The following is a 26,649-nucleotide window of genomic DNA, read 5'->3' on the forward strand; positions in this document are numbered from 1 at the left end:
TACCTGATATCAATACTTATAACAAAACTTCAGTAAATAATGACAGTGGCACTGGCATGAGAATAGACAAACAGACTAATGGGAAGAGTACTGAGTACAGTCCATGATTTTGTCTTCAGTGGTTTCAGTTACCCATGATTAACTGTAGTCCAAAAATAGGTGAATACAGTACAGTAAGATATTTTGAGAGAGAGACCACATTCACATAACTTTTTTTACAGCATGTCGTTATGATTGTTCTATGTTATTATTGGTGGTGGTTGTTAATCTCTTACTGGCCCTAATTTATAAATTAAGCTTTATCACAGGTGCACATGTATAGGGATTAACATAGTATATATAGGGTTTGGTACTACCTGCAGTTTCAGACATCCTTTGAGGGTCTTGGAATGCATACAATGAGGATAACAGGGAATGACAGTATGTATAGAGTACAGTCACTTGACTTTTGACAAAGCCGATGTTTCTGTAAAAGGATAACGGGTAACCCTTTCAATAAATGGTGCTGAGTAAATTGGGTATTCATGTAGAACAAAAAAGAATCACAGATCAATTCAATGTAGATTATAGATCTAAATAAGAAAAATAATAAAACCTCACAAATGTAATAACGGAATATCTTTATGATCTTTTAGTAGTCAAAAAATATCTTACACAGGACACAAAAGTTGTAACCATAAGGTAAATACCAATGAACTGGACTACATTAAAATGAAGAACTTGTGTTCACGACAAGATGCCAATAGGGTGAAAAAGCAAGCTACAGAGTAGGAAAAGCTCCAGCCTAGGCGACATAGTGAGACCTCATCTCTATGAGTAATAACACAAATTAGCCAGGCATGGTGGCAAATGCCTGTGGTCCCAGCTACTCAGGACCCTGAGGTGGGAGGATCACTTGAGCCCAGGAGGTCAAGGCTGCAGTGAGCCTGCATGACAGAGTGAGATCTTGTCTCAAAAGAAAAAGAAGTTTGGAATACATGTATCTGACCAAAAACTCACCAATAAATCAGTAAGTGAAAGATAAGCAATCCAATTAAAAAAAAGGGAAAAGACAAATCATCACCCCACAAAGGAGGGTGTCTAAATGGCCAATGAAACAAACAAAATGAAGCTAAATGTCGTACTGGGAGAAATTGAAACCACATGAGATACAAAGATGCACTCACCAGAATGGGGAAAATAAGAGGATATTCACAAGTGCAAATAAGGATGTGGAGAACTGGAAATCTTAGACACTACTGGTGAGAATGCCAATTGTTCCAATTCTTTGGAAAACACAATGGAACATACTAACGCTGAACATATGCATGCCTCAGGACCCAGTAATGTTACTTCTACATTCATACTGCAGAGGAAAATGTACATATTTGTTCTAAAAGGCATATAAAAGAAAGTTTGGGGTAGCATCATTTATAGTAGCCTCAAAATGGAAACAATCCAAATATGCATCAATATCAGAAGGGATGAAGTGTGGTATGGTTATGAATTAGATGCTACACAACAACAAAAGTTAATGAATGAGAGCTACATACAGCCACATGGTGAATTTCACAAATAGAACAGGGAGTAAAAGAAACCTGATACAGAAGAAAGCATACTGTATGATTACATTTATATGAAGTCCAACTAATCTATGGTGTCAGAGATTTCGGAAGCAGGTACCTTTGGGGAGATGCACAGTAGAGGGTATAAGAGAACTTCTGAGGTACAACAATGCTGTATTTCCTAACATGGGTGGTGGTTACTTAGGTGCGTGTTTACTTTATTGGAAATTAACTGAGCTGCACATTTACAATTTGTTTACTTTTCTCTATGCACACCACAGGTTAACACAAATTTATAAAGTTTTAAATTGCTTTTCTTGCCTAGGCACAGTGGCTCACTCCTGTAATCCCAGCACTTTGGGAGGCTGAGGCAGGCAGATCACTTGAGGTCAGGAGTTCAAGACCAGCCTGGCCACCAGTCTCTACTAAAAATACAAAAATTAGCTGGGCGTGATGGCGCATGCCTGTAATCCTAGCTACTTGGGAGGCTGAGGCATGAGAATCACTTGCACCCAGGAGGCAGAGGTTGCAGTGAGCTGAGATAGCACCATTGCACTCCAGCTTGGGTGATAGAGTGAGACTCCATCTCAAAAATAAATAAATAAATAAATAAAATATTTTCCTTATTTTGAACCAAAAAAGTGGGGACTGCACATCTCTTGTCCTATACAAATAAGGCTCTAAAAGTCTATTCTTAATCTCTAGGCTCTACTCACATACCTATATCCAGATAAAGACCTAGGTACCAGGCATCTATGAAATTCTAAATTCCATTAGGAACTGTAGAACTTTCTTTTCCTTCCCTGGCTATATCGTCCTTCCATTTATTAAATGAAGTGTGCAAAGCATAAAGCAGCATGTCTTGAGATACTCTTGCCAGCAGTCTTCCCTCTGTCCTAAGAACTGGTGCCTCAAACAGCCCCAAAGCCTCATGCTGCTGACACGCCACTCCATGGTCGTTTCTTACGCAGCTCTGCACTTGCCACAGTTAACTCTTAGAGTTTTGGAAACACAAAAGTGGACATCCATGCTTGGATGGTATTTGCTGTTCTAAGACACTCTATTACATTTTTTACAAGCCAAAGTTTATAAGCTGGCCAGACGTGGTGGCTCACGCCTGTAATCCCAGCACTTTGGGAGGCTGAGGCGGGCGGATCACAAGATCAGGAGTTCGAAACCAGCCTGGCCAACATAGTGGAACCCCGTCTCTACTAGAAATACAAAAAAAATTAGCTGAGCATGGTGGTGGGCGCTGTAGTCCCAGCTACTTGGGAGGCTGAGGCAGGAGAATTGCTTGAACCCAGGAGGCGGAGGTTACAGTGAGCCAAGATCAAGCCACTGCACTCCAGCCTGGATGACACACCAAGACTCTGTCTCAAAAAAAAAAAAAAAAGTTTATAAGCTAAACAAAATTATGTTGAAAAAATAAATGTATGATCTGGCCTGGGCTCCCAAGTTAAATGCAATATTCAGACAAATGGATGAATCTTGTCAAATCTGACTCAATAAAGTACAGAGAAATAAGGGAGAAAAAATAGATTTATCGACAGATGACAGATAATAACCATTGCAATCCACTCGACATTTACTGTGCACCACTGCCAGGTGTTCTGCTGGGAACTGTGTGCTGGGGGAGAATATATACAAAGGTGAATAAAAGAGGATTCTTACCTTCAAAGGACTCGCAACCTACTGTGATGAACAGACATGAATATAACCAGCCATATGCTTATACAACAGCTTGCTCTGATTGTTAATAAACTGATATTTATGCAATGTAGGTTCAGCATCCCAACTTTGAAAATTCAAAATTTAAAATGCCCAAAATCCAACATGTTTTGAATACTGACATGACATCACATGAAAAAATTCTATACCTGACTTCATGTGATGAGTTGCACATGTGATTAAAAATATTGCATAAAATTACCTTTAGGTTATATGTATAAGGTGTATATGAAACATAAATGAATTTCATATTTAGACTTGGGTTCCATCCCCCAGATATCTCAGCTGGTACATGCCAATATTCAAAAATCTGAAAAAACCCAAATCGAAAACACTCCTAGTTTCAAGCATTTCAGATAAGGGATACTCAACCTATATGACCTAAGAGACTTTGGAATGAAAATCTCTTAAATGTCATTTTATCTACTGAACTAGATATATTTGTGTTTAACATTAAAATAACCAAACATCAGGAAATTCACATTCTTGTCTTTTCTGTTGGTAAACTGTAATTTTTCCTAGGAAGCCCACTCCTAGGAAATTATCCTAAGCATGGTTTCCCATAGTAAGCTGAGAAGAAACTCGATGACACCGGAAAAAGGGGTCCCAAAGCGAAATGGATGTGATCAACTGGCACCCTGTTAGGTATCCATTCCTACCTCCCAGCTGAACTGAAGATGTTAGAAAGATAAAAATGGCTCCCCTGGAAATTAGGTTCTACCAGTTTGATGCCTTCTTGCAGAATCTAGAATGTGGTACAGAGGTGGAAGCCATCTTCCTCCTGCTGTTTCTGAGATCTGGCAAAGCCTCAGAAACGTGAGCTCCAACAGCAGGACTAAGGATTCCAGTGTCTAGTCACTGCTCTGTTTTCTAGAGGCAACCAAGGCAGCTACAGCGGCTGAGTTCAGCCTAGTTTCTGGCCATCTGGTTGGTGAGCGCTGAGAAGTGGGAGGCAGAAGACGGAGATCTGGTAGTGGTGCCGGACACTGAGCATAGCAATGATCTTTGTGCTCCCCAAGCTCCTCCAACATTTTGTAAGCACCACATTCCCTGTATAAAATTCCATTGTGCTTAAAATACCTAGAATAGGTTCTATTTTCTCCTCTAATAAGCAGCATTTAACAATGCTAAACCAGTTTCTTTGATGTGAACGTATTTAGGAACCTTTATAATTATTTTGGAGCTTCAAGATTTAATGGCTGCCCTGATGGGTTTTGGACTCACATGGGGCCAGTCTGTGGCCCCTTTCTTTTGGTCAATGTCTCCCTTTTTGAATGGAAGTATTTACCCAATCCCATTGTTTCTTGGAAGTAACTAACTTGTTTTTTACTTTACAGGCTCCTAGATGGAAGGGACTTGCCTTGTCTTAGATGGGACTTGGGACTCTGAACTTGTGAGTTAATGCTGGAATAAGTTAGGACTTTGGGGGACTGTTGGGAAGTCATGATTATATTTTGAAATGTGAGAGGGACATGAGATTTGGGAGGGACCAAGGGCAGAATGATATGATTCAGATCTGTGTTTCTGCCCAAATCTCATGTTAAATTGTAATCCCCAGTATTGGAGGTGGGACCTGGTAGGAGGTGACTGGATCATGGGCGTGGATCCTTCATGAATGGTTTAGCACCATCCCCTTGGTGCTGTTCTAGTGGTAGGAGTTCTTACGAGATCTGATCATTTAAAAGTGTGTGACACCTCCCCACTCTCTTTCTTAGTCCTGCTCTGGCCATGTAAGATGTGTCTGCTTTCCCCTCCTCTCCCACCATGACTGTAAGTTTCCTGAGGCCTCCCTGGAAGCAGAAGCCACTATGCTTCCTGTACAACCTGCAGAACTGTGAGGCAATTAAGCCTCTTTTCTTTATGAATTAAAACAAGGAAACTTTATATACAATTGCATTGAGGGAGGGCAGAGGACTTGGCATAAACTGCTTAAGGAATCCCTTTTTTCCTCATCAGAGAATCTCCCAGGACTGCTGTTTTATGGAACACTGTATAAAATGCAACAGAGAGGATCACCTTGGTTTTTTTCACTCAATGATATAACAGATTTCTGTATAACAAAAATTTTAAATTAGAGTCTCTTTAGAGTTTTTTTTGTTTGTTTGTTTCTCTACAAGAGATCTCTCTCTCTTCCTCTCCCTTTCTCTCATATGTAGGAGTACAATTTAATTTTTAAATTTACATACACTAACAGTTTACAATTCAATGAGTTTCAACAATTGCTCAGAGTCAGGTCAAAACCACAGCAATCAGTTGCATAATTCCCCCCAAAACTCCTTCATGTAGGAGGAAGGACCAAGCCCTCCTACCACTCCAATTCCTGGCAACACCTGGTCTCCCCATCACTATGGCTTTGCCTTTCCCAGAGGTCACAGAAAGCAAACAGAATTTAGCCATTTGAGTCGGCTTCTTCCATTTAGAATAATTCATAGGGGAACCATCAACATGTTGCATGCAACAGTTCAGTCTTTATTACTGCTGAGTAGTAACTATTGAATAGATGTACCATAGTTCGTTTATCCTTTTGCCAGTTGAAGGACATCAGGTTGTTTCCAGGTTTTAGAGAATAGGAATAAAGCTGCTACATCAATAAAAATTACATAATATTAGATAGCTGAATATCATTCCATATCTTGATATACCATTCATTTAATTGGATAAATCCTTACTGTTGTACGTTAGATCATTTCCAATGTTGTACTATTTTAAATAACACTGTAACTTCATTTAAGTGTCTGTATGTATTTGTTCCATTATTCTTTAGGACAAGTTCTTCAAAAAATTCCTGGGTCAAGAGGTATGCATCACACATTTTACTACTTTTGATACATATTGCATTTAAATGTCCCTTAATGACAATCTCCCTTTACTCACAGGCCCTCATCAACCTTGACTGTTATTCTTTTTTTTTTTTAAACCAATATCACAGGCAAAAATTTAAAAATGGTATCTCACTTTTATTTGTATTTATTTTTTTCCTTCATATCTCTATACATACATGTGGAATTGTTTTGTTATATTTATTGGGCATTTTTATTTCTTCTTTTAGGAATTATCTGTTCTTGTCCATTGTTAAACTGGGCTTTTGCTTATTGTATAACTGTATACAATTCACTGTATTAATCCTTTGAATTAATACGATTCACTGTATTAATCCTTTGTCTATCACCTATTACATTTATGGTTTTCAAGATGACTTTCAATTTTTTATAGGCAGAGATTTCTTTAAAAATGTATGTAGTCAACTCTTCTAATCTTTTCTTGGGTGGATTACACATTTAATATCATGCCTAGAAAGGGCTTTTCCTATTTTACATTTATATAAATAGTCACTCATATTTCCTAATTTTTCCAAATGGTTTTGGAAACAGCATGAAGAATACCGGAGGCTTCCGGGCTGAGGCACACAGTTTGCCCCTGACACACTGGATTTGTTTCTGCCTTCATGGCTTTGAGCTGCTGTGCTGTCATTAAATACTTAAGATTCTTCTTTTCTAAGGAGTTCATTTGCCCAGAAGGTGAATTCTTTATTGAACTAGGTTGACATTTTATCTTATAACTTGATTTAGAAAGAAGGCTTTATTCTCACGTTTCAGTGGTTAGCTAAGGAATTACAGTAAATCATTTCATTTCTCTTTCTGTTTATTCCACTATTGAGACAGACTAACAATAACTTAGAGTCTTACAAATAAGCCAATATTTTCCTAAACGTCATAACAATGATCTTGCTGGCAGAAATTTGCATTTATATTTTCCCAAGGGGCCAAACAATTTTTTATTCTATTTTATTTTTTATTTTTATTTTCTTTGGAGACAGAGTCTCTATTCCCCAGGCAGGAGTGCAGTGGCGCGATCTCGGCTCACTGCAACCTCTGCCTCCTGGGTTCAAGCGATTCTCACGCCTCATCCTCCGAGTAGCTGGGACTACAGGCGCCTGCTACCATGCCTGGCTAATTTTTGTATTTTTAGTAGAGACAGGGTTTTACCATGTTGGTCAGGCTGGTCTCAAACTCCTGACCTCAGGTGATCCACCTCTCTCGGCCTCCCAAACTGTTGGGATTACAGGCATGAGCCACTATGCCTGGCTGAAACAATTTTTTAAAACAATGATGTAAACATCCTTCCTTGGCCTTTCAGCTAAAATAGAGTATATTACCTATTCTTATCATTTAATTAAAAAGTGATGCAAATAAATGGGAAGTTCAGATTTGTTTTACAAAAGGTGACTTCACAAATTTTGAAGACAGTGCTTTTTGCATTAAGAGAGGCATACAATTACAAGGTATGGCAAAACTTCACCCTTCAATGAAAGTACCTGTAACACACTATATAATCCCAAAGGCAAGCACCTAATAAAAGAAAGAAGCAAATGGAGCCTGGCTCCTATGGAAGATTTCATCAACTCCTTAGTCTTGAGTAGAAACTGGAACTCACCTAGAAACACAAATACAACATGCGGTAGTGTTGGCTGTCAAATCCGTGCTGCCCCTAACTGTGGCCACTTTTTATTTATTTGGGAAAAGTGGATGAATTCTCAGTACCACCCAGACTTTAAGCCTTTATCGAGCTCCCTGCTCAGCATGCTGGGATTTAAATGGCACTTTTGGGTCCTCTGAGATAAACCAGCCACTTCCCAATGGACCATCACTGAAGCCAGAGTCCTAGCCCATTCGGCTACCTGGCCATTAGCTACAGGGAGGTCCCCACTTCCCCTCCCAGTCAGGCTAATTGTCAGTTAATTGTAGGCTCCTCCAGGTCTGACCACACGCCATGCTGAAGCAGCCTCTGAGGTGCCAGGCTGCAGAGTGTCAGAGGCCACCTGGTTTCTCCACTGTGGCAGAAAGGCTGCGAGTGGCTTCTGGTCTGAGGCAGATGGACCCAGTGCCTGATTCAGCCCTTTTGACTGTGGCTCTCTGCCATGCAGGGGCCTCTGACACCTCCACATCACTCTGGTGCCTGACCAACTTCTGTCTTTGTCCATCTCCTGTGGTCAGCACTCAGGGCTCATCCAGCTCCCATCCTAGACTTCCAGCCCTTCCAGCAGCTGACAGCTGATTCATCCCATACTTATAAAAGAGATGAAAACGGTACCCCCACTTTCGTTTTTTTTTTTTTTTTTTTTTGATACAGAGTCTCACTCTGTCACCCAAGCTGGAGTATAATGGCATGATCTTGGTTAACTGTAACCTCTGTCTCCCAGGTTCAGGCAATTCTCCTGCCTCAGCTTCCTGAGTAGCTGGGATTACAGGAACCCGCCATCATGCCTGACTAATTTTTTGTATTTTTAGTAGAGACGGGGTTTCACCATGTTGGCCAGGTGAACTCCTGACCTCAGGTGATCTGCCCACCTTGGCCTCCCAAAGTGCTGGGCCACTGTGCCCAAAGGCTTGAGCCACTGTGTCCCACTGTGGCTTGTTGAACAGTGTTGGGAAAGAAGATTTTAAAAAGTAATTTGCGAGCTGGGCGCGGTGGCTCACGTCTGTCATCCCAGCACTTTGGGAGGCCAAGGAGGGCGGATCACGAGGTCAGGAGTTCAATACCAGCCTGACCAACATGGTGAAACCCCGTCTCTACTAAAAATACAAAAGTTAGCCAGGCATGGTGGCGGGCGCCTGTAATTCCAGCTACTCGGGAGGCTGAGGCAGGAGAATCGCTTGAGCCCGGGAGGCGAAGGTTGCATTGAGCCGAGATCGCACCACTGCACTCCAGCCTGGGTGACAGGGTGAGGCTCTGTCCAAAAATAAAATAAAATAAAATAATCTGCGGTCTGAGTCTCCTCCCCCAAGACCCGCCGCCGGCCGCAAGCTCCAGAGCGCGGTTTCCCCCGCAGACTGCGCGATGGGCTGCGGGAACTCCACCGCCACAAGCGCGGGCGCGGGCAGAGGCCCTGCAGGAGCAGCCAAAGATGTAACAGAAGAATCCATAACAGAAGATGACAAGAGGAGAAACTATGGAGGAGTATATGTTGGCTTACCATCTGAAGCTGTCAATATGGTGTCCAGTCAAACAAAGACGATTCGGAAAAATTAGAAGAAAATAACATCATGACTCAAGAATCAAGAGCATGCTCATCAACTTGGAAGGAATTTGGCTCCGTGGGACATTGTAGTGCGCACAGACATTTCCAAGGAAATTCTAAACAGTCACCCTTCCCTCTTGCATTCCCCCGAATCTTAAGTGTGTACATAAAACCCTGGGTACATATTGTTGTGGTAATAGAAGGGAATTGGTTAAACAGTACACTTTATGGAACTTTCTGTGGCCACCTACGAAAGACAAGTTAACAAACTGTCATGGAGGCTGTTGTTGCCTAGCCAGGGCTGCTGCATTTTGACATTTCCACCGTGGCCACTCAACACATTTCATGGAGGTCATGTCTTTTCACTGATGCTTTTTGATAGTTTTTATATAACAAAATCCTTATTCTATTTATAACTTGAGATGATAAGGCACTATAAATGAATGACCTAAAATAATATATTTGTTATCTTTCGCTATTTCTACTTCACTTTAATTTTTAGCTGTAAAATTGGTACATGGATTCTTACAACTATCTCTTTCTGTTTTTTACTGTTTGGTTTTCAAATTTCATTTAAATGTCAGAATTTCCTTTTTAGGAACAATGTGTATTTCATTGCAATATTTAAAAATAAACTCAAATTTGCATGCCATATGCACACACACACACAAAAAGTAATTTGCCTATGTTTTTTGTTAGTAATACATACAAAAGTTCTTGCTGGAAATTGTGCTAAGGCCTAATTTTGATTCAACTAATACAGAAGCATAAAATGCCTTCAGTTTCCCTTTACATCATCCTAACAATGGGTATCTGAACTTCTCCTTTGGTGGTTAAATAATAATGATTTATTTTGTCTTTAAAAAAAACTTAAAACCAAGAGGGAGTGAATGTTTTACCATGAGTATTTATTACTTTTGAAACTAGACATAATTCTCTATTTTTACAAAAGGGTAAAAATATTTCTCTCCAGGGTAAAGAGAAAACAATGGGCATAATAACATTGTGACTGATGCTCAGAAACATAACTAAATTACCATTTTATCTCAGTAACTCATCCAACAGGGTGTAACAGAAAGTAAGGCTTGGTAGGGTGTAATTTGTATTACAATCGGCTTTTTTCCCCATGTTAAGTAAGGCAGTTTGAAGTAAGTTTTTTTAAACAACATGAAAAAATACAACAAAAATGCTCTAGTCCAAAGCCAGAACAGAGTTTTGTATGGTCTGCAGATAATTTAGTATTTGAGAAGCCTTTTCAACATTCTCTGACTCCAGTGAAAACTAAAGCAAAACTTGGGAGGAAAAGAATTAATGAATAAGCAAATAAAACAGTATCTGTATAATTATCCACAGATCAAACAATTTAGGGACAATAAAAGAGAGCAACATTTCAGCTAGGTCAGGTGCAAAATAATGGAACAACTATTCACTGTTTATTCATATTTCACACATTCACTAACAACAACATTTCTGGCTAGTTTTACTGTTACTATATTTGGAATGATTGTTTTATTAGTCAAAGGACTTAAAATCCATTTTGTGTAAGTTGAATAGTGAGGGCATCACAGATATAGGATAATCAGCCTTCTTGGTTTGCTCTAGCCCTCCTTCCTCCACAAACACACTATTAGGTCCACATTTTGAGCCTTTGAAAGAGTAGAAAAAGTGCCATGCTACAGATGCAGAGAGGATATCATGGGACTTTGTCTGCCCTGCTTCTGATGCCAGGAGGCACTTTATTTTAGAGAACTGAGCCTTCTATATGCCAATCCCGACCCTAACCTTTGCTGCCAATCAGAGCCATTGCTCGCACAGGTTGGCTCCAGACCTGGCTGGTTCCATCACAGTTCTCAGCACTCCTGAGATAGCATTGGATGCAGCCACAGACTTGTTATCCAGGTGCGGCCAGTGTGAGATCTCCCCTAAAACTCTCCTCCCTGAAGGCCTTTAAGGAGTGAAACAGAAAAGAAAAAAAAAAAAAAATGAAGCCCAGAACTCCAATCTCAGGGAAGACGGCAGCCCTGGAGTATGAATCCACCATGCAGAGATGAGCTTGGGGAAGAGTGGTGAGGGAAGCTTCTGATGAAGGTCAAGGCCTGGGGGCCCACTCTCCCAATGCCAGCTGCATCTCTGACCTCCTTACACTATGGTTATAAACAGCAATACATTTCCCTGGAAGCTTAAACTAGTTTGAGTTGGTGTCTGTTATTTTCTTTTTTTTTTTTTTTTTTTTTTTTGAGACGGAGTCTTGCTCTGTCACCCAGGCTGGAGTGCAGTGGCCGGATATCAGCTCACTGCAACCTCCGCCTCCCAGGTTCACGCCATTCTCCTGCCTCAGCCTCCCGAGTAGCTGGGACTACAGGCGCCCGCCACCTCGCCCGGCTAATTTTTTGTATTTTTAGTAGAGACGGGGTTTCACTGTGTTAGCCAGGATGGTCTCGATCTCCTGACCTCGTGATCCACCCGTCTCGGCCTCCCAAAGTGCTGGGATTACAGGCTTGAGCCACCGCGCCCGGCCGGTGTCTGTTATTTTCATTCAAGGATTCCTGACTAATGCATCTGGTAACCACTTGATTTTGGGCATACTCAACTGTGGTGAACTTATTGGGCTCTTTCCAGTCTCTATTCTCAGGACGCTGCCTTCACATCCTACAGGGGTGGTTCCCAGGTTGCATTTCTGCTCTGCGACCTGTCCCCCTGCCAAGGCTCACGGGTCCAAGGGTAGTGCTGGGTGCAGCCGAAGTCTCACCTCCATGTGTTAGAGTTTTCATCTGAGGGAAGAGTTGTTGGGAGCTGGGATAAATGAATGGTGGCACTCCTCAGAGCCACTCTGCTTCTCGTCCCTCCTGAGGCTTGCTTTTTTGACAGCTTCCTGAGCTCCACGAGCTCTCCCAGTCCTTCCAAGACATTCTATTGTCCCTCCTTTCCCTCTTTCTCTCTCTCTTTTCCTTCAGCTGGATGCAATTGGTTTATTCTCCAAACCAGGAGAACATGAAATTATACACCAAAAAACTGTTTTTGTAAATTATCACTTCACGTAGAATGCCTCTCACCATGGGAAAATGTAAGACCTCAGTAAAAACTGGCTTCAGCAATAAGGAACCGTGTTTTACCTTGAGTGGTGAGCCCAGAGGTAGGGTGGCCCCAGGGGTGGTACAGTCACTCAGTGACGTCACTGGGATGTCACTGGGGCCCCCGTGTTTTATTTCCATGCTTTGGCATGGACAGTAATGATTTCCCTCAAAGGCCAATTCCCCAAACATTCCCAAATGGCTGCTGCTCACAAATGGGGCGATGTCATCACTCACATCCAGCAAGAGATAGAGAAACTTCTCCTCCATGCATGGAATAGCATAATCAGATTTGGAAATAATTTCCTAGCAGTGGTATAAGAACAGCTGTGAGACATATTTAAGAGCCAGAACGGATTCAGCTTGGTGACTACCTGACTGATGGAGGTGTGGGAAGGGAGGAGCTAGGGTGTTATCCACGTTTCTTGTTTGGGCATCTTGGTAGACAGGGACGCCCTTCCTGGGGTGGGGCCAGATCTGGTTTGGTGAGGATGATGACACAGCTGTGCAGGTTTAATGCCTCCTCATGCTTCACTTGGGCCTGCCCAGGAGACTAGCTGGAGCCTGTCATCAAAGCCTTGACAGGGGCACCAAACCACATCTGACAAGAAGTGACTTCTTAAGAGGTGGGATAAGCAAAGTATTTCTCTCCCTGAATTGCTCTCCTGCTTATGCAGAGAGAGCCATTTCTTTTTTCTTTCTTTCTTTCTTTCTTTTTTTTTTTTTTTGAGACAGAGTTTCACTCTTGTTGCCCAGGCTGGAGTGCAATGGCGTGATCTCAGCTCACTGCAAACTCCACCTCCTGGGTTCAAGCAATTCTCCTGCCTCAACCTCCCAAGTAGCTGGGATTATAGGCACGTGCCACCATGTCTGGCTAATTTTTTGTAGTTTTAGTAGAGATGGGGTTTCTCCATGTTGGTCAGGCTGGTCTTGAACTCCCGACCTCAGGTGATCCACCTGCCTTGGCCTCCCGAAGTGCTGAGATTACAGGCGTGGGCCACCGCGCCCAGCCTAGAGAGAGCCATTTCTATGAAGTAGGCAGCCACCTGAATGATGTACTTAAATGCCCTAAGCATCAAAGCTGTGTGCGATTAGAGTGGTTCATATGGATGCGGGGTGCCTAAAGATTATCTGTCTATACCTTCCAACCCAGTTTTGTTCAGTGGCACGCCCATATCTAGCATGAAAGACAGATCATTAGTCCAATCAATGACTCTCAACCCCGGTGGCATATTAAAATCAACCGGGGAGTTTAAAAAAATACCAAAGCCCAGGACCCACCTCCATATATCCATTAATATGTCTACATGCACACATAACATAAAATTCACCACCTTAACCATTTTAAAGTATCCAGTGGTATTAACAGGATTTATGTTGTTGTGTAACCATCATCATCATCCAATTTCAAAATGCCTTTCTTCTTACTAAACTGAAACTCTATATGCAATAAATAATAACTCCCCATTCCTCCCTGTCTCCCCAACAGCCGCTGGCAACCACCATTCTAATTTTGGTCTCTATGAATTTGATTACTCTAGGTACCTGATGTAAGTGGAATCATATAAGATTTCCTTTTCTGACTGGCTTATCTCACTTAACACAATGTCTTTGAGGCTCATCCATGTTGTAGCAGGTGTCAGAATTCCCCTCCCTTTTAAGACTAAATAATACTCCATCATATGTGGACAGGCACACCTCATTTTACTGTGCTTCCCTTGACTGCACTTTGCAGATACAAACACTTTGTGTTTTTTAGAAGTTGAAGTTTTGTGGTAATACTGTATCCAGCAAGTCTACCAGTGCCACTTTTCCAACAGCCTGAGCTCATTTTGTGCCTCTGTGTTCTCTTGCTTTCCTCTGGCCTCCCTATGCTCTGAGACACAACAATATGAAATTAGGCCAATTAATAACCCTAATAACCTCTCAGTGTTTAAATGGAAGAAGAGTCACATATCTCTCACTTTATTTATTTATTATTTATTTTAGAGACTGGATCTCATTCTGTCACCCAGGCTGGAGTGCAGTCATACAAGCACAGGTCACTACAGCCTCCAACTCCTGGGCTCAAGCAAACCTCTCTCCTCAGACTCTCAAAGAACTGGGATTCCAGGTGAGCCACTGCACCTGGCTGTCATCTCTTACTTTAAATCAAAAGCTAGAAATGATTAAGCTTAGTGAGGAAGGCATTTCAAAAACTGAGATAGGCCAAAAGCTAAGCCTCTTGTGCCAAACAGCCATATTGAGAATGGAATGGAAAAGTTCTTGAAGGCAATTAAAAGTGCTACTCCAATGAATACATGAATGATAAGAAAATTAAACAGCCTTATTATAGAGAAAGTTTGAGTGGCCTGGTTAGAAGATCAAACCAGTCACAACATTCCCTTAAGCCAAAGTCTAATCCTCCAGAGCAAACCTTAACTCTCTTTAGCTGTATGATGACTGAGAGGTGAGGAAGCTGCAGAAAAAAAGTTTGACACTAGCAGAATTTGGTTCATGAGGTTTGAGGAAAGAAGCCATGTTTAAAACGTAAATGTGCAAGGTGAAGAAGCAAGTTCTGATACAGAAGCTATAGCTAGTTATCTAGGAGACCTAGCTAAGGTCATTGATGAAGGTGGCTATGTTACACAACAGCTTTTCAATGTAGATAAAACAGCATCTCACTGGAAGAAGATGCCATCTAGGACTTGCACAGCTAGAGAGAAGTCAATGTCTGGCTTCAACACTTCAAAGGACAGGCTAATGCTCTTGTTAGGGGTTAATGCAGCTGGTGACTTTAAGGTGAAACTAATGGCCATTTACCATTCTGAAAATTCTAGGGCCCTTAAGAATTATGCTAAATCTACTCTGCCTGTGCAGTAGAAATGAAATAACAAAGTCTGGGTGACAGCACATCTGTTTGCAGCACAATTTACTGAATATTTTAAGCGCATTGTTTTGACCTACTGCTCAGAGCAAAAGATTCCTTTCAAAATATTATTGCTAATGGACAATACACCTGGTCACCCAAGATGGCGATGTACAAGATGTACAAGATTCATGTTGTTTTCATGCCTGCTAAACACAACATCCATTCCACAGCCCAGGGATCAGGGAGTCATTGCTACTTTCAATTCTTACTTTTTAAGAAACACATTTTGTAAGGCTGTAGCTACCACAGATTGTGATTCCTCTGATAGATCTGGACAAAGTAAATTGAAAACCTTCTGGAAAGGATTCACCATTCTAGATGCCATTAAGAACATTTGTGATTCATGTTCATGGGAGGAGGTCAAGCTATCAACATTAACAGGAATTTGGGAGATATTGATTCCAACACTTATGGATAACGTTGAGGGGGTTATGACTTCAGTGGAGGAAGTAACTGCAGATATGATTAAAATAGCAAGAGGCTGGGCACAGTGGCTCATGCCTGTAATCACAGCACTTTGGGAGACCAAGGTGGATGGATCAGTTTATGTCAGGAGTTCAAGACCCGCCTGTCCAACATGGTGAAACCCTGCTTCTACTAAAAATACAAAAATTAGCTGGGTATGGCAGTGCATGCCTGTAGTCCCAGCTACTTGGGAGGCTGAGGCAGGACAATGGCTTGAACCTGGGAGGCGGAGGTTGCAGTGAGTAGAGATCACGCCATTGCACTCCAGCCTGGGTGACAGAGTGAGACTCTGTCGCAAAAAAATAAAAAAATAAAAAAAATAGCAAGAGAACTAGAATTAGATGTGGAGCCTGAAGATGTGACTGAATTGCTGCAATCTCATGATAAAACTTGAATGGATGAAGAGTTGCTTTTTATGGAAAAACAAAGAAAGTAATCTTTTCAGATGGACTCTACTTCAGGTGAAGATGCTGTGAACATTGTTAAAATGACAAGAAAGGACAGAATATTACATAAACATAGTGGATACAGCAATTGCAGAATTTGAGAGGATTGACTCTAATTTTGAAAGTTCTACTCCAGTTAAAAGGCTCTCAAATATCATCACATGGTTTGGCATATGTAAAGGGGAGAAAAATAAGGAAAAAAACAGCATTGGCATTCTACAGAGAAATCTTTCCTAAAAGGAAGAGTCCATTGGTGCGGCAAACTTCATTGTTGTCTATTTTAAGAAACAGGGCATGGTGGCTCATGCCTATAATCCCAGCACTTTGGGAGCCTGAAGTGGTATGATTGCTTGAGCCCAGGAATTTGAGACAAGCCTGGGCAACATAGTGAGATACCGTCTCTACCAAAAATACAAAAATTAGCTAGATGTGGTGGTGCATGCCTGTAGTCCCAGCTACTCAGGAGGCTGAGGTATGAGAATTGCTTGAATCTGGAAGGCAGACATTGCAGTGAGCCAAGATCTCACCACTGCACTCCAGCCTGGGTGACAGACTGAGATGTTTCAAAAACAAAAACAAAAACAAAAACAAAACTTGCCACAGTCACTCCACCCTTGAGCAATCACCACCCTAATCAGTTAGCAGCCATCAACACTGAGCCAGACCCTCCACCAGCAAAAACATTATGACTCACAGAAGGCCCAGATAATTGTTAGCATTTTTAGCAAAAAATTATTTCTAAATTAAGATATTATGTGTACACTGCTTTTTTTTAAGACATAATGCAATTGCACACTTACTAGACAAGAGAATAGTGTAAACATTTTTATATGCACTGAGAGACAAAAAAATTGTATGACTTGCTTGTGATATTCACTTGATTGTGATGGTTTGGAACTGAACCCGCAATGACTCTGAGTTAGGCCTGGATGTCACACTATGCTTATCCATTCATCTGTCAGCGAACACTTGGGCTCACCTTTAGGCTATTGTGAATAAGGCTTCTCTGAACATGGGGGTACAAATATCTTCAGAGAGATTTTGTAAGAAGCTTCCCATGGGGTTTGAACATGTAGCTAGGGTTGAGAGCCATTATAAAAGACATTCCCTAGAGATGGTGAGGGGCCCAGGGAAGGGGCACGCTACCATAGCTGGCTCAATCCGCTATTCCATCCTAACTATATCATCATGTCAGGTAATCAGCAGTGTAGACATCTGTCTCCTTCAGTAGACTTGGACACCTGAGAGGTGGGGTAGGCTTGTTTACCACAAGAGCTCCCAGATCTAGTTCCAAGCCCAGGGGCCTGTAGGAGCTGATTAAGTTGCTGCTGAACAAAGACCACTAATCCATAATTCTACCTTATCCTATTATTAAAACCAACTGTTCCCTTCCACTAGAAATTATTCATCATTGTACCGTAGGCCATTCTCTGGTCCTATAGCCTGACTGGTACCTGGGCCTGAGCCTGAGTCAGGGTCTAAGATCTTTATGAAATAAAATTATGAGCATGAAAGAAGCCCTGGGTCCTCACAGAACAGATGGGGCTGGGGACAAGGGTTGCTGTGGCCTCTTGCTCCAGCTTCTTCTGGGACAGATGCTCCCAAAAGGAGGGTGGTACCCATTCCTTGCATCTGGATGAGAGGCCTAATCTATCTTCACCTAAATATCTGCTTACTGTCCCCACAACTCACTTTAAAAAGAAAAGGCTGTAGCTGTGCTTCTATTGAGGGGGTTTTGTGTACTCTTTGTTCATCTCTGTAGCTCCACATGCTTGTGCTTACTTTCCTTTTAACTTTAACCCAAGTTCTCAAGATCATTCTTTTTTAAATTTTACTTTAAGTCCTGAGATACATGTACAGAATGTACAGGTTTGTTACACAGGTATACGTGTGCCATGGTGGTTTGCTGCACCTACTGACCATCCTCTAAGTTCCCTCCCCTCACCCCCCACCTCCCAACAGGCCCTGGTGTGTGTTGTTTCCCTCCCTGTGTCCATGTGTTCTCATTGTTCAACTCCTATGTATGAGTGAGAACATGCGGTGTTAGGTTTTCTGTTCCTGTGTTAGTTTGCTGAGGATGATGGCTTCCAGCTTCATCCAAGTCTCTGCAAAGGACATGATCTCATTCCTTTTCATGGCTGCATAGTATTCCATGATGTATATATACCACATTTTCTTTATCCAGTGTATCATTACCAAGATCATTTTTTGTTAAACCCTACAGAAACTAAACAGTAGCCCCAGATAAAAAGAGATGCCAGAGAACCCAAGAGTTCTTCATTCCATATTGAAGTCCATGAACATATTCGGAGAGAACCTCTTTGTAACACGAAGCAGCGGTGTAGCAAATTGAGAATGCCCTCCTCCCCTCCTTCCCTCCATCTTAGAAGCCCCCAGTGTGGTGTGACGTGGGATGGGGCCAGCAAGGATGTGCCTTGGAAGGTAAAATGACAGGACTGGCCCTTCATTGCCCCTTTCTTATTTCCAAGATCTGAGGTCTACCTTCACCCAGATAGCACCCAGGTCAGGGTTCGACTGAGGTGAAGCAGGTGAGGCATAGCATGCAAATACAAGGTCAGATCTTGTCTTCACTTAAAATTTGACTATTTAGCTCATCGTGGGGTTTTGTGGCATGAATTTTGATTTCTTAAAAAACTGCATTCAAATTATTTATCTTGACTCCTGAGATTTTTAGCACGCCTTAAACTTGGAGACTTGCCTGCCTCTTCTGAGGCCTGGCCTTGAGTCAGTTACTATCAGCACCTTCCTTTGCATTTTAAGAGGAAAGCGTAATGTTGCTCTCTGATAGATCCTTGGGAAGCCGTAAACCCCCTTCTCTGAGTTACTTCGGCCTCTGTTCCTTTTGACAAACGATCTCCCCAATCTGTTCACTTTGCGGCTTCTGCCCTTCTGCCCCCTCCCTTCCATGTTTCCCATAAAAAAACCCACACCAAGGACCAGGGAGAGAAGCAAGAAGGCCCATGCAGGGTGTGGGCCTTTCCCTCCCAGGTTTTTTGCTAACTTAACTTTAGAGCTAAGCAAGCGCCCATTTCTTTTTAAAGAAATCTTTCTTGTACCCATTACGATGATAAATAGCGCCCCTGTGGTCAACCACGGCCAGCCTTATGCTCTGGAACTTCAAGGCAGCCATGGGAAATTGAATTCTCAAGGACTTTTAACTGTACCAATCATGGCGGCCCCGGAAAATATTTCTAATATGGTAAAAGGGTGGATGGACCATTAGATGCAGATGGGACTCTGTGTTCCCAGCACTGCCTCCAGCCTAAAACAGTATGGAAGGAAGCAAAGCCATGATTCCGGGCTCCTCTGACCTGGTGGGACCCTTACCTTGCAAGGGCACTGGCGATCCCTGATTTCAGGCCCCTCTCTGTGAAGACCTAAGTGGGGAACTTCGACTACTCACTTGTGTCTGTGAACCTGGGGGCTTTTCCTGCACTGCTTGCTGCATCGTCAGTAAACCGATGTGAATATAAATGACTGGAGTCTCCAACGCTGTTCTAGCCCATTTTCAAAATCTTAAGGGTTCAGCATGGCTCAGCCTCATTGATATTGCCTTAATGTTTCATTACTATTATCGTACATGCACCCGAACATAATAATTACTTAATGCATTGGCATGATGAGAAATATAATTACACATGCAAATAATTTTATAAATAAGTAGTATGAGAAACATATTGACACAGTGAGCACAATACCATTCAAACAATCGCCACAAGACCTGACCACAAAGTCTTACCAGGACCGTATGCATCCCAGTGTAGAGCCTGCTGAGACACACCAAGGTGGAAAACACCACAGCCATCACCAGTCCCAACACAAATGGATACTGTGGGGTAAGGAGAAAAAACAAGGGAATTAGATCACACTCAGATATATGATTTGATGTCATAGGTGGGAATAGGGTTTATTAATGCAAGAATTGCTAGTCTGAACCTTGCATTCCCCAGACCAGCAATCTGATCATCTAAAAACATTTTCTAAAAGGGGAGACAGAAGAAAGAGAAGGGGAAGATACCTAGCTATACAGTTCTGAGAGGAAATTTCCAACATATAAGCATGCACGTGAGACGTAGTAGGACTTGGCTTTAAGACTCATGACCACAACTACAGTGCTGGCAGTTTTAGTGAAATGAATAACTTTGATTTCTACCTATTTTTAAATCAGAGCGACAAGAAACAAATAATTTGACCAAGAAGGAAGGTAGATAGATAGCCAGGGCTATAATCTGAAAATCCCAACAAGCGATTTCTCCTCCTCTGTGGAAGACGCAGGGGCAATGGGCCCAAAGTAAGTATCGGCATATTTGCATCCAGATGCCAAAAGCACTTGTGCAGATTCTACTGACTCTCAACATTTGCTGCTGAGTAATACTAGCGGCTGGAGGAATCTGGCTAATGCTGAATCATATAAGGAACACACAGATACTCTGCTTATAGACTAGACATAGGCATGTAATCCACCTGCTTCAAGCACTAGTGTCTGTGGTATTCCGTAGTAAGAAGATCAAAGACAATAGAGCACTGTCTGTATCAGGCAAAGCACTTTATCCTATCTCCCTTAGTCTTCACATAACCCTATGAAGTAGGCTCTGTCATTAGCCCCATTTTACAACTGAGGGGGCCCTTAACCATGATAATAAATGACATTGTTAATAAACTTTATCACAAAGGCACTTTCCCCTCAATGCTCCCATCTGACCCCACAACAAGAGCTTGGGGTTCAGAGAAGTGAAATGATCTGCCTGAAATCACACAGCCGGTAAGTGAGAGTCAGAACTGGAGGCCATGCCTGCTGAGTCCAACCCCAGTGTGTTCTTTCCCGTGTAACACATGAGTACCATAACACCTGCTTGTCATGTCTGTTCTTAAGGTTTATCATTAACTAAGCCTCAGATTTTAATTTAAAAGTGTTAAGAATTAATGAGTTAATATATTTGGAAATTAGAGTGTGGGCAGTAGCCTCAACACACATTTAAAAATTTTTATTTCAATAGTTTTTGGGTTACTCAACACACCTAAACCAATATATAATATATGTAAATAAATATATATAAATAAACCAATAAATACAAAATATATAAATAAACCAATATTTAGAGCTGTTTATGAGCAAACAACTCAGCTAGCTAAATACATTCACCATTAAAAATCAAATAGGAAAGAAATTCACAACATGACTCCGACCTTATGAAAACTGTTACATCATGTAAGTTGATGAGAATTTTTTAAGGAGGACTGGGCAGCTCTGCAATGGATGTGTCCGTGGTGATGGTGCTGGTTTTGCTGCTGTGAGCCTCCAGCTGCTGCTTTTCTCTTAAGTGACATTAGCGTGTTCATAGACTTCTCTGGGCACCAAGAGCAACCCAATGGGAGCTGGCGCTTGGCCCACTATGTCCTTCTAGGGCAGTTGACATTGGGTACAACATGGCTCAGCAGCCTGCACTAAGTTAATTCAGACAGTGCCGAGGGCTCAGACATTGTTTGACCTTGGCATGACATTTAAGTAACTTATGACAAAAGCTGATATCTAGTCAAATATATTCCTTGTAACTGTCCCTTTCTTATGTAAGAGAGGTCTAAACCCAGATGACCAGGTAGAAGGCTACAGCAGTAGAGATGGGACCCCACACTAGTCCTGGTCTTTCCAGCTACATGAAGCTTGACTTCCTGCTTCTGCATAACCTGGAATATGGAACATCCCTGGTCTTCTGGGGTAAAGGGACAGGGTAAAACAATACTGCCATTTATCTACAAGACTGCTAGATTTAACAGAATCTAAAACTTCCAGTGGGGCTGGGTGCAGTGGCTCATGCCTGTAATCCCAGTGCTTTGGGAAGCCCAGGCCAGGAGTTCAAGGCCAGCCTGGGCAACACAGTGAGACTCCTTCACTATAAAAATTTTTTAAAAATTAGCTGGGTGTAGTGGTGCATAGCTGTGGTCTCAGCTACTTGAGAAGCTGAGATGGGAGGATTGCTTGAGCCCAGGTCAACACTGCAGTGAGCGCTGATGGTGCCACTGTACTCCAGCCCTAGCAACAGAGACCCTGTCTCAAAAACAAATAAACAAACAAACAAATAAAACTTCCAATGGGTAAAAGATAACATTATATTAAACAGAGGATTAGAGCCATAGGTCTCAAATAGGAAAAATAACTTCCATTGCTGTCATAGTATAACCTTTTAAGTCTTACTTAAATTGGCATTTAAGCAGATATTAAGTAAAATTCTTCTATTTTCAGCATTTATTAATCCTCTGCCATTTAGACCGTTCTAGAAGACTTTGAGCCATCGTTTCTAGTGGCTGAGACTTAACCATGGCAGAGACATCCTTAGAGACTAATTTGAGGCACAGACTCTTTGCTGCCCCAGGCCCCAGGGAGTCTGGCAGAGGGATTTGGTGGAATCATCTCAGCCCTGGAGAATCATTTACTAGGACATAAACTCCTCTTGCAAACAGAGGATGAGAGAGAACACTAATTCAAGCCCTGTCTCGCCAGGCAGCCCAGGGTGATAATACATGCTGGTCTCCTGGGATGGCCCATATTATGCTAGCTGTCCTGGTGTCATTATTAATGGTGCCGATGTTCACACTCAGGCATAACCTGATTTAGATGCTAAATTATACGGTCACTTTATTTATGATGCAATTGTCATCTGCTTAATAGGTTTCAGTTTCTCTTTATTTCATAAACCTTAAGGTCTCTCAAAGCAGCTTTAAGAGAAAATTCAGAAGTGCAGCCTCTATTTGCTGCCACAGTAGATGGGTAGAAGAAGAACCAGGCCACCTTACCTGGTATCTGTCCATAGTAGAGATAAGGAGGGTGAAGGCGATGGCAGTGGCCGCCATGGCGTGGGTGGACGGCATTCCATATTCAGCAATCAGTCTCTTTTCCAGTTTCACAACTGGAGGGGAGGAGGGACGGGGCCACTTCAAGATATCCTTGGCCACTTGGCCAATATACATCACCAACTGCAAAACCAAAAGACCGAGGTAAGTCTAATCAAATAGGGAAAATTAATGCATTTCCAAGTGTCATGTATATATTTTGCGGTTCTCAGGTTGTTTCTCTCTGACCAGCTACTTGTTGGCAAAGTCTTGTAGGATATTTCAGTTGGTAAAAAGAGAACAGGCTTTCTGGATTCCATAGGACCACTAAGCAACTAAGATATGACATTAATGCGTATATTATTTATTTTAATCATATATTTAACAAACACTTATGTAGCTTATATAAGCGCTGGGCACCATTCTAGGAGCTTTGCAGATTTTTATTCAATCCAGTAACACTTGGAGAATGCAGACCAATTTTACAGATGAGTAAACCATTGCGCACTCATCCACAGGCACACAGTCAGCAAGTGGCAGAACTAGAATTAGAATCTAGAAAGTCTGACTTCAAAGTCTGTACTCAAACTATCATATGATGCTATCTCCACCTAATACTCAAACTAGGAAGCACTTGTTTTCAAATTTTAACACAAAAGTGACTGTTCTTACTGGAACAGCTAGTAAGATACTTTTTGAATGCCACTGTTGTATATAGGCAACATATTGGATTTACTGTAACTTCTTTAATAATCAGGATCATCAGTCAAATAAATGGCATGGTATTTTCAGTCTTTAAATAAAGACTCAGGTTGGGTGCAGTGGCTAATGCCTGTAATCCCAACACTTTGGGAGGCCAAGGCGGGAGGACGGCTTGAGCCCAGGAGTTCGAGGCAAGCCTGGGCAAGATGGTGAGACCCTGTCTCTACAAAAAATTTAAAAATGTGTCAGGTGCACATGGAATACTATGCAGCCATAAAAAAGGATGAGTTCATGTCCTTCGTAGGGACATGGATGAAGCTGGAAACCATCATTCTCAGCAAACTATGGCAAGGTCAAAAAACCAAACACTGCATATTCTCACTCATAGGTGGGAACCGAACAATGAGAACACTTGGACACAGGGTGGGGAACATCACACACTGGGGCCTGTCGTGGGGTGGGTGGAGGGGGGAAGGATAGCATTAGGAGATATACCTAATGTAAATGACAAGTTAACGGGTGCAGCATACCAACATGGCACATGTATACATATGTAACAAACCTGCACGTTGTGCGCATGTACCCTAGAACTTAAAGTATAATAATTTTAAAAAATGTTAAATTATAAAGTAAAAGTATAAATATCCAAATAGGTTAGAAACATCAACCTTTGTGTAGTAAGAAACAGAATCAGTGAAGATGATTAGCTATGTGTAATTTAACATTTTAAATATTAAAAAATCTGATGTATACCACACACACACAAAAAAATTGTCAGGTGTGATGGTGTGATGGTGTATGTCTGTGGAACCAGCTACTCGAGAGGCTGAGGTGGGAGGATTGCTTGAGACCAGGAAGTCGAGGCTGCAGTTCCAGATTGGGGCTACTGCACTGCAGCCTGGGCAATAGAGCAAGACCCTGTCTCAAAAAAAAAGGGCTCAATATGGAGGGTTTTTTTTTCTTTTGGTGGAGTCTCACTCTGTTGCCCAGGCTGGAATGCACATTGTACCTAGCACACTGCAACCTCCGCCTCTCGGGTTCAAGCGATTCTCTTGCCTCAGACTCCTGACGCTGGGATTACAGACATCTGCCACCACACCCGGCTAATTTTTGTATTTTTGTAGAGACAGAGTTTCACCATGTTGGCCAACCTGGTCTTGAACTCTTGACCTCAGATGATCCGCCTGCCTCAGCCTCCCAAAGTGCTGGGATTACAGGCATGAGCTGCCATGCCTGGCCTAATATGGAGATTTTAAAAATGATTTTTCCATGAAGTCATTAACGAAGAAATATTCTCCCTCCTTTTTTTAAAGCAGAAGATAGAAATCAGAATTTGATGTACATGAATAGTTCTCAAAAGAAGACATGCAAGTGTTCATATCTACTGAAAAAAGACACGGAAAAATGCTCAGTATCACTAATCGTCAGAGAAATACAAGTCAAAAACCACAATGAGATACCACCTCACACCAGTCAGAATCGCTATTATTAAAAAGTCAAAAAACAAAAGATGCTGGTGAGGCTGTGGGGAAAGGAAACGCTTAAACACTGCTGGTGGGAATGTAAATTAGTTCAGTCACTGTGGAAAGCAGTTTGGAGATTTCTCAAAGAACTTAAATCAGAGCTACTGTTCGACCCAGTAATCCCATTACTGAGTATATACCCAAAGGAAAATAGATCATTATACCAAAAAGACACATATGCTCATCTGTTCATTGCAGCAGTATTCACGACAGCAAAGACATAGAATCCACCTAGGTGCCTATCAATAGTGGACTGGATAAAGAAAATGTGGTACACGTACACTATGGAATACTACACAGCCATAAAAAAGAACAAAATCATGTCCTTGCAACAACATGGATGGAGCTGCAGGTGAAAATACTAAGCAAATTAATTCAGGAACAGAAAACCAAATACCACATGTTCTCACTTATAACTATGAGCTAAACATTGAGTGCACAACGACATAAACATGGGAACAACAGACACTGGACCACTAGAGGGGGAGGGAGTAGGTAGAAAAGCTATTGTTTATTATGCTCACTCCCTGGGTACACTATACCCCTGTGACAAACCTTCACATGTATCCCCCATATCTAAAATAAAAGTTGATTTAAAAAAAAATAGAATTGGATGCCCATACCCTTTAAAAGTGAATAGGATTATTAGCAACGGACTTGTTTATTTTGTCAAGGAGTGAATAGGATTACTAACAATAGACTAATTTACCTTGTCAAAGAAATTTACAGGACAACTTCATAATCTAATATGTAAGAGCAATGTATTTACTTAAGTACCTGCCTTTGCAACTTAAAGCATTGTCTGAGAACTGGCTGTACCAGCCCCACCCAGGAGCTGCTTTAACATGCATCATCTCAGGACCCTCCTTAGAATCTCTTTTTTTTTTTTTTTTTTTTTTTTTGAGGCGGAGTCTCGCTCTGTCGCCCAGGCTGGAGTGCAGTGGCCGGATCTCGGCTCACTGCAAGCTCCGCCTCCCGGGTTTACGCCATTCTCCTGCCTCAGCCTCCCAAGTAGCTGGGACTACAGGCGCCCGCCACCTCGCCCGGCTAGTTTTTGTATTTTTAGTAGAGACGGGGTTTCACTGTATTAGCCAGGAGGGTCTCGATCTCCTGACCTCGTGATCCGCCCGTCTCGGCCTCCCAAAGTGCTGGGATTACAGGCTTGAGCCACCGCGCCCGGCAGAATCTCTCTTTTCACAAGATTGCCAGGTGATTGGTGTGCACAGGGGAATTTAAGAAGCACTGCGCTATACAGTCCTCTTGTACAAATCACTTTGTTGTGGGCTTTAATCATAAAACATATCTTACCAGGACTGTGTTGATCTTACCAGGGTTTTATTTAGCTCGTGATGGATGGCATTACCTTGCTTGGAACAAAACCCACTGTGAAG

General features: G+C 41.9%; 2 protein-coding genes across 2 annotated transcripts in view; one reads left to right on the plus strand and one right to left on the minus strand.

Moving 5' to 3' along the window:
* The window catches only part of SGPP2 (sphingosine-1-phosphate phosphatase 2), a 140,765-nt gene that overhangs the window by 16,168 nt on the left and 97,948 nt on the right, over positions 1–26,649 (minus strand). Inside the window, exons 3-4 of the mRNA XM_033230069.1 lie at positions 22,998–23,177; positions 19,945–20,034 (exon numbers count right to left, since the gene is read on the minus strand). Coding sequence (XP_033085960.1) covers positions 19,945–20,034; positions 22,998–23,177 — 270 coding nt within the window. The remainder of the gene's footprint in view (positions 1–19,944; positions 20,035–22,997; positions 23,178–26,649) is intronic.
* On the plus strand, positions 9,044–9,943 carry LOC117094465 (overexpressed in colon carcinoma 1 protein-like). The gene has a single exon (XM_033230070.1). It carries the CDS (start codon positions 9,111–9,113, stop codon positions 9,300–9,302), a length of 192 nt encoding a protein of 63 aa, XP_033085961.1. The 5' UTR covers positions 9,044–9,110; the 3' UTR covers positions 9,303–9,943.

Source organism: Trachypithecus francoisi, unplaced genomic scaffold, assembly GCF_009764315.1.
Source record: "Trachypithecus francoisi isolate TF-2019V2 unplaced genomic scaffold, Tfra_2.0 Lachesis_group13, whole genome shotgun sequence".
Taxonomy (NCBI): domain Eukaryota; kingdom Metazoa; phylum Chordata; class Mammalia; order Primates; family Cercopithecidae; genus Trachypithecus; species Trachypithecus francoisi.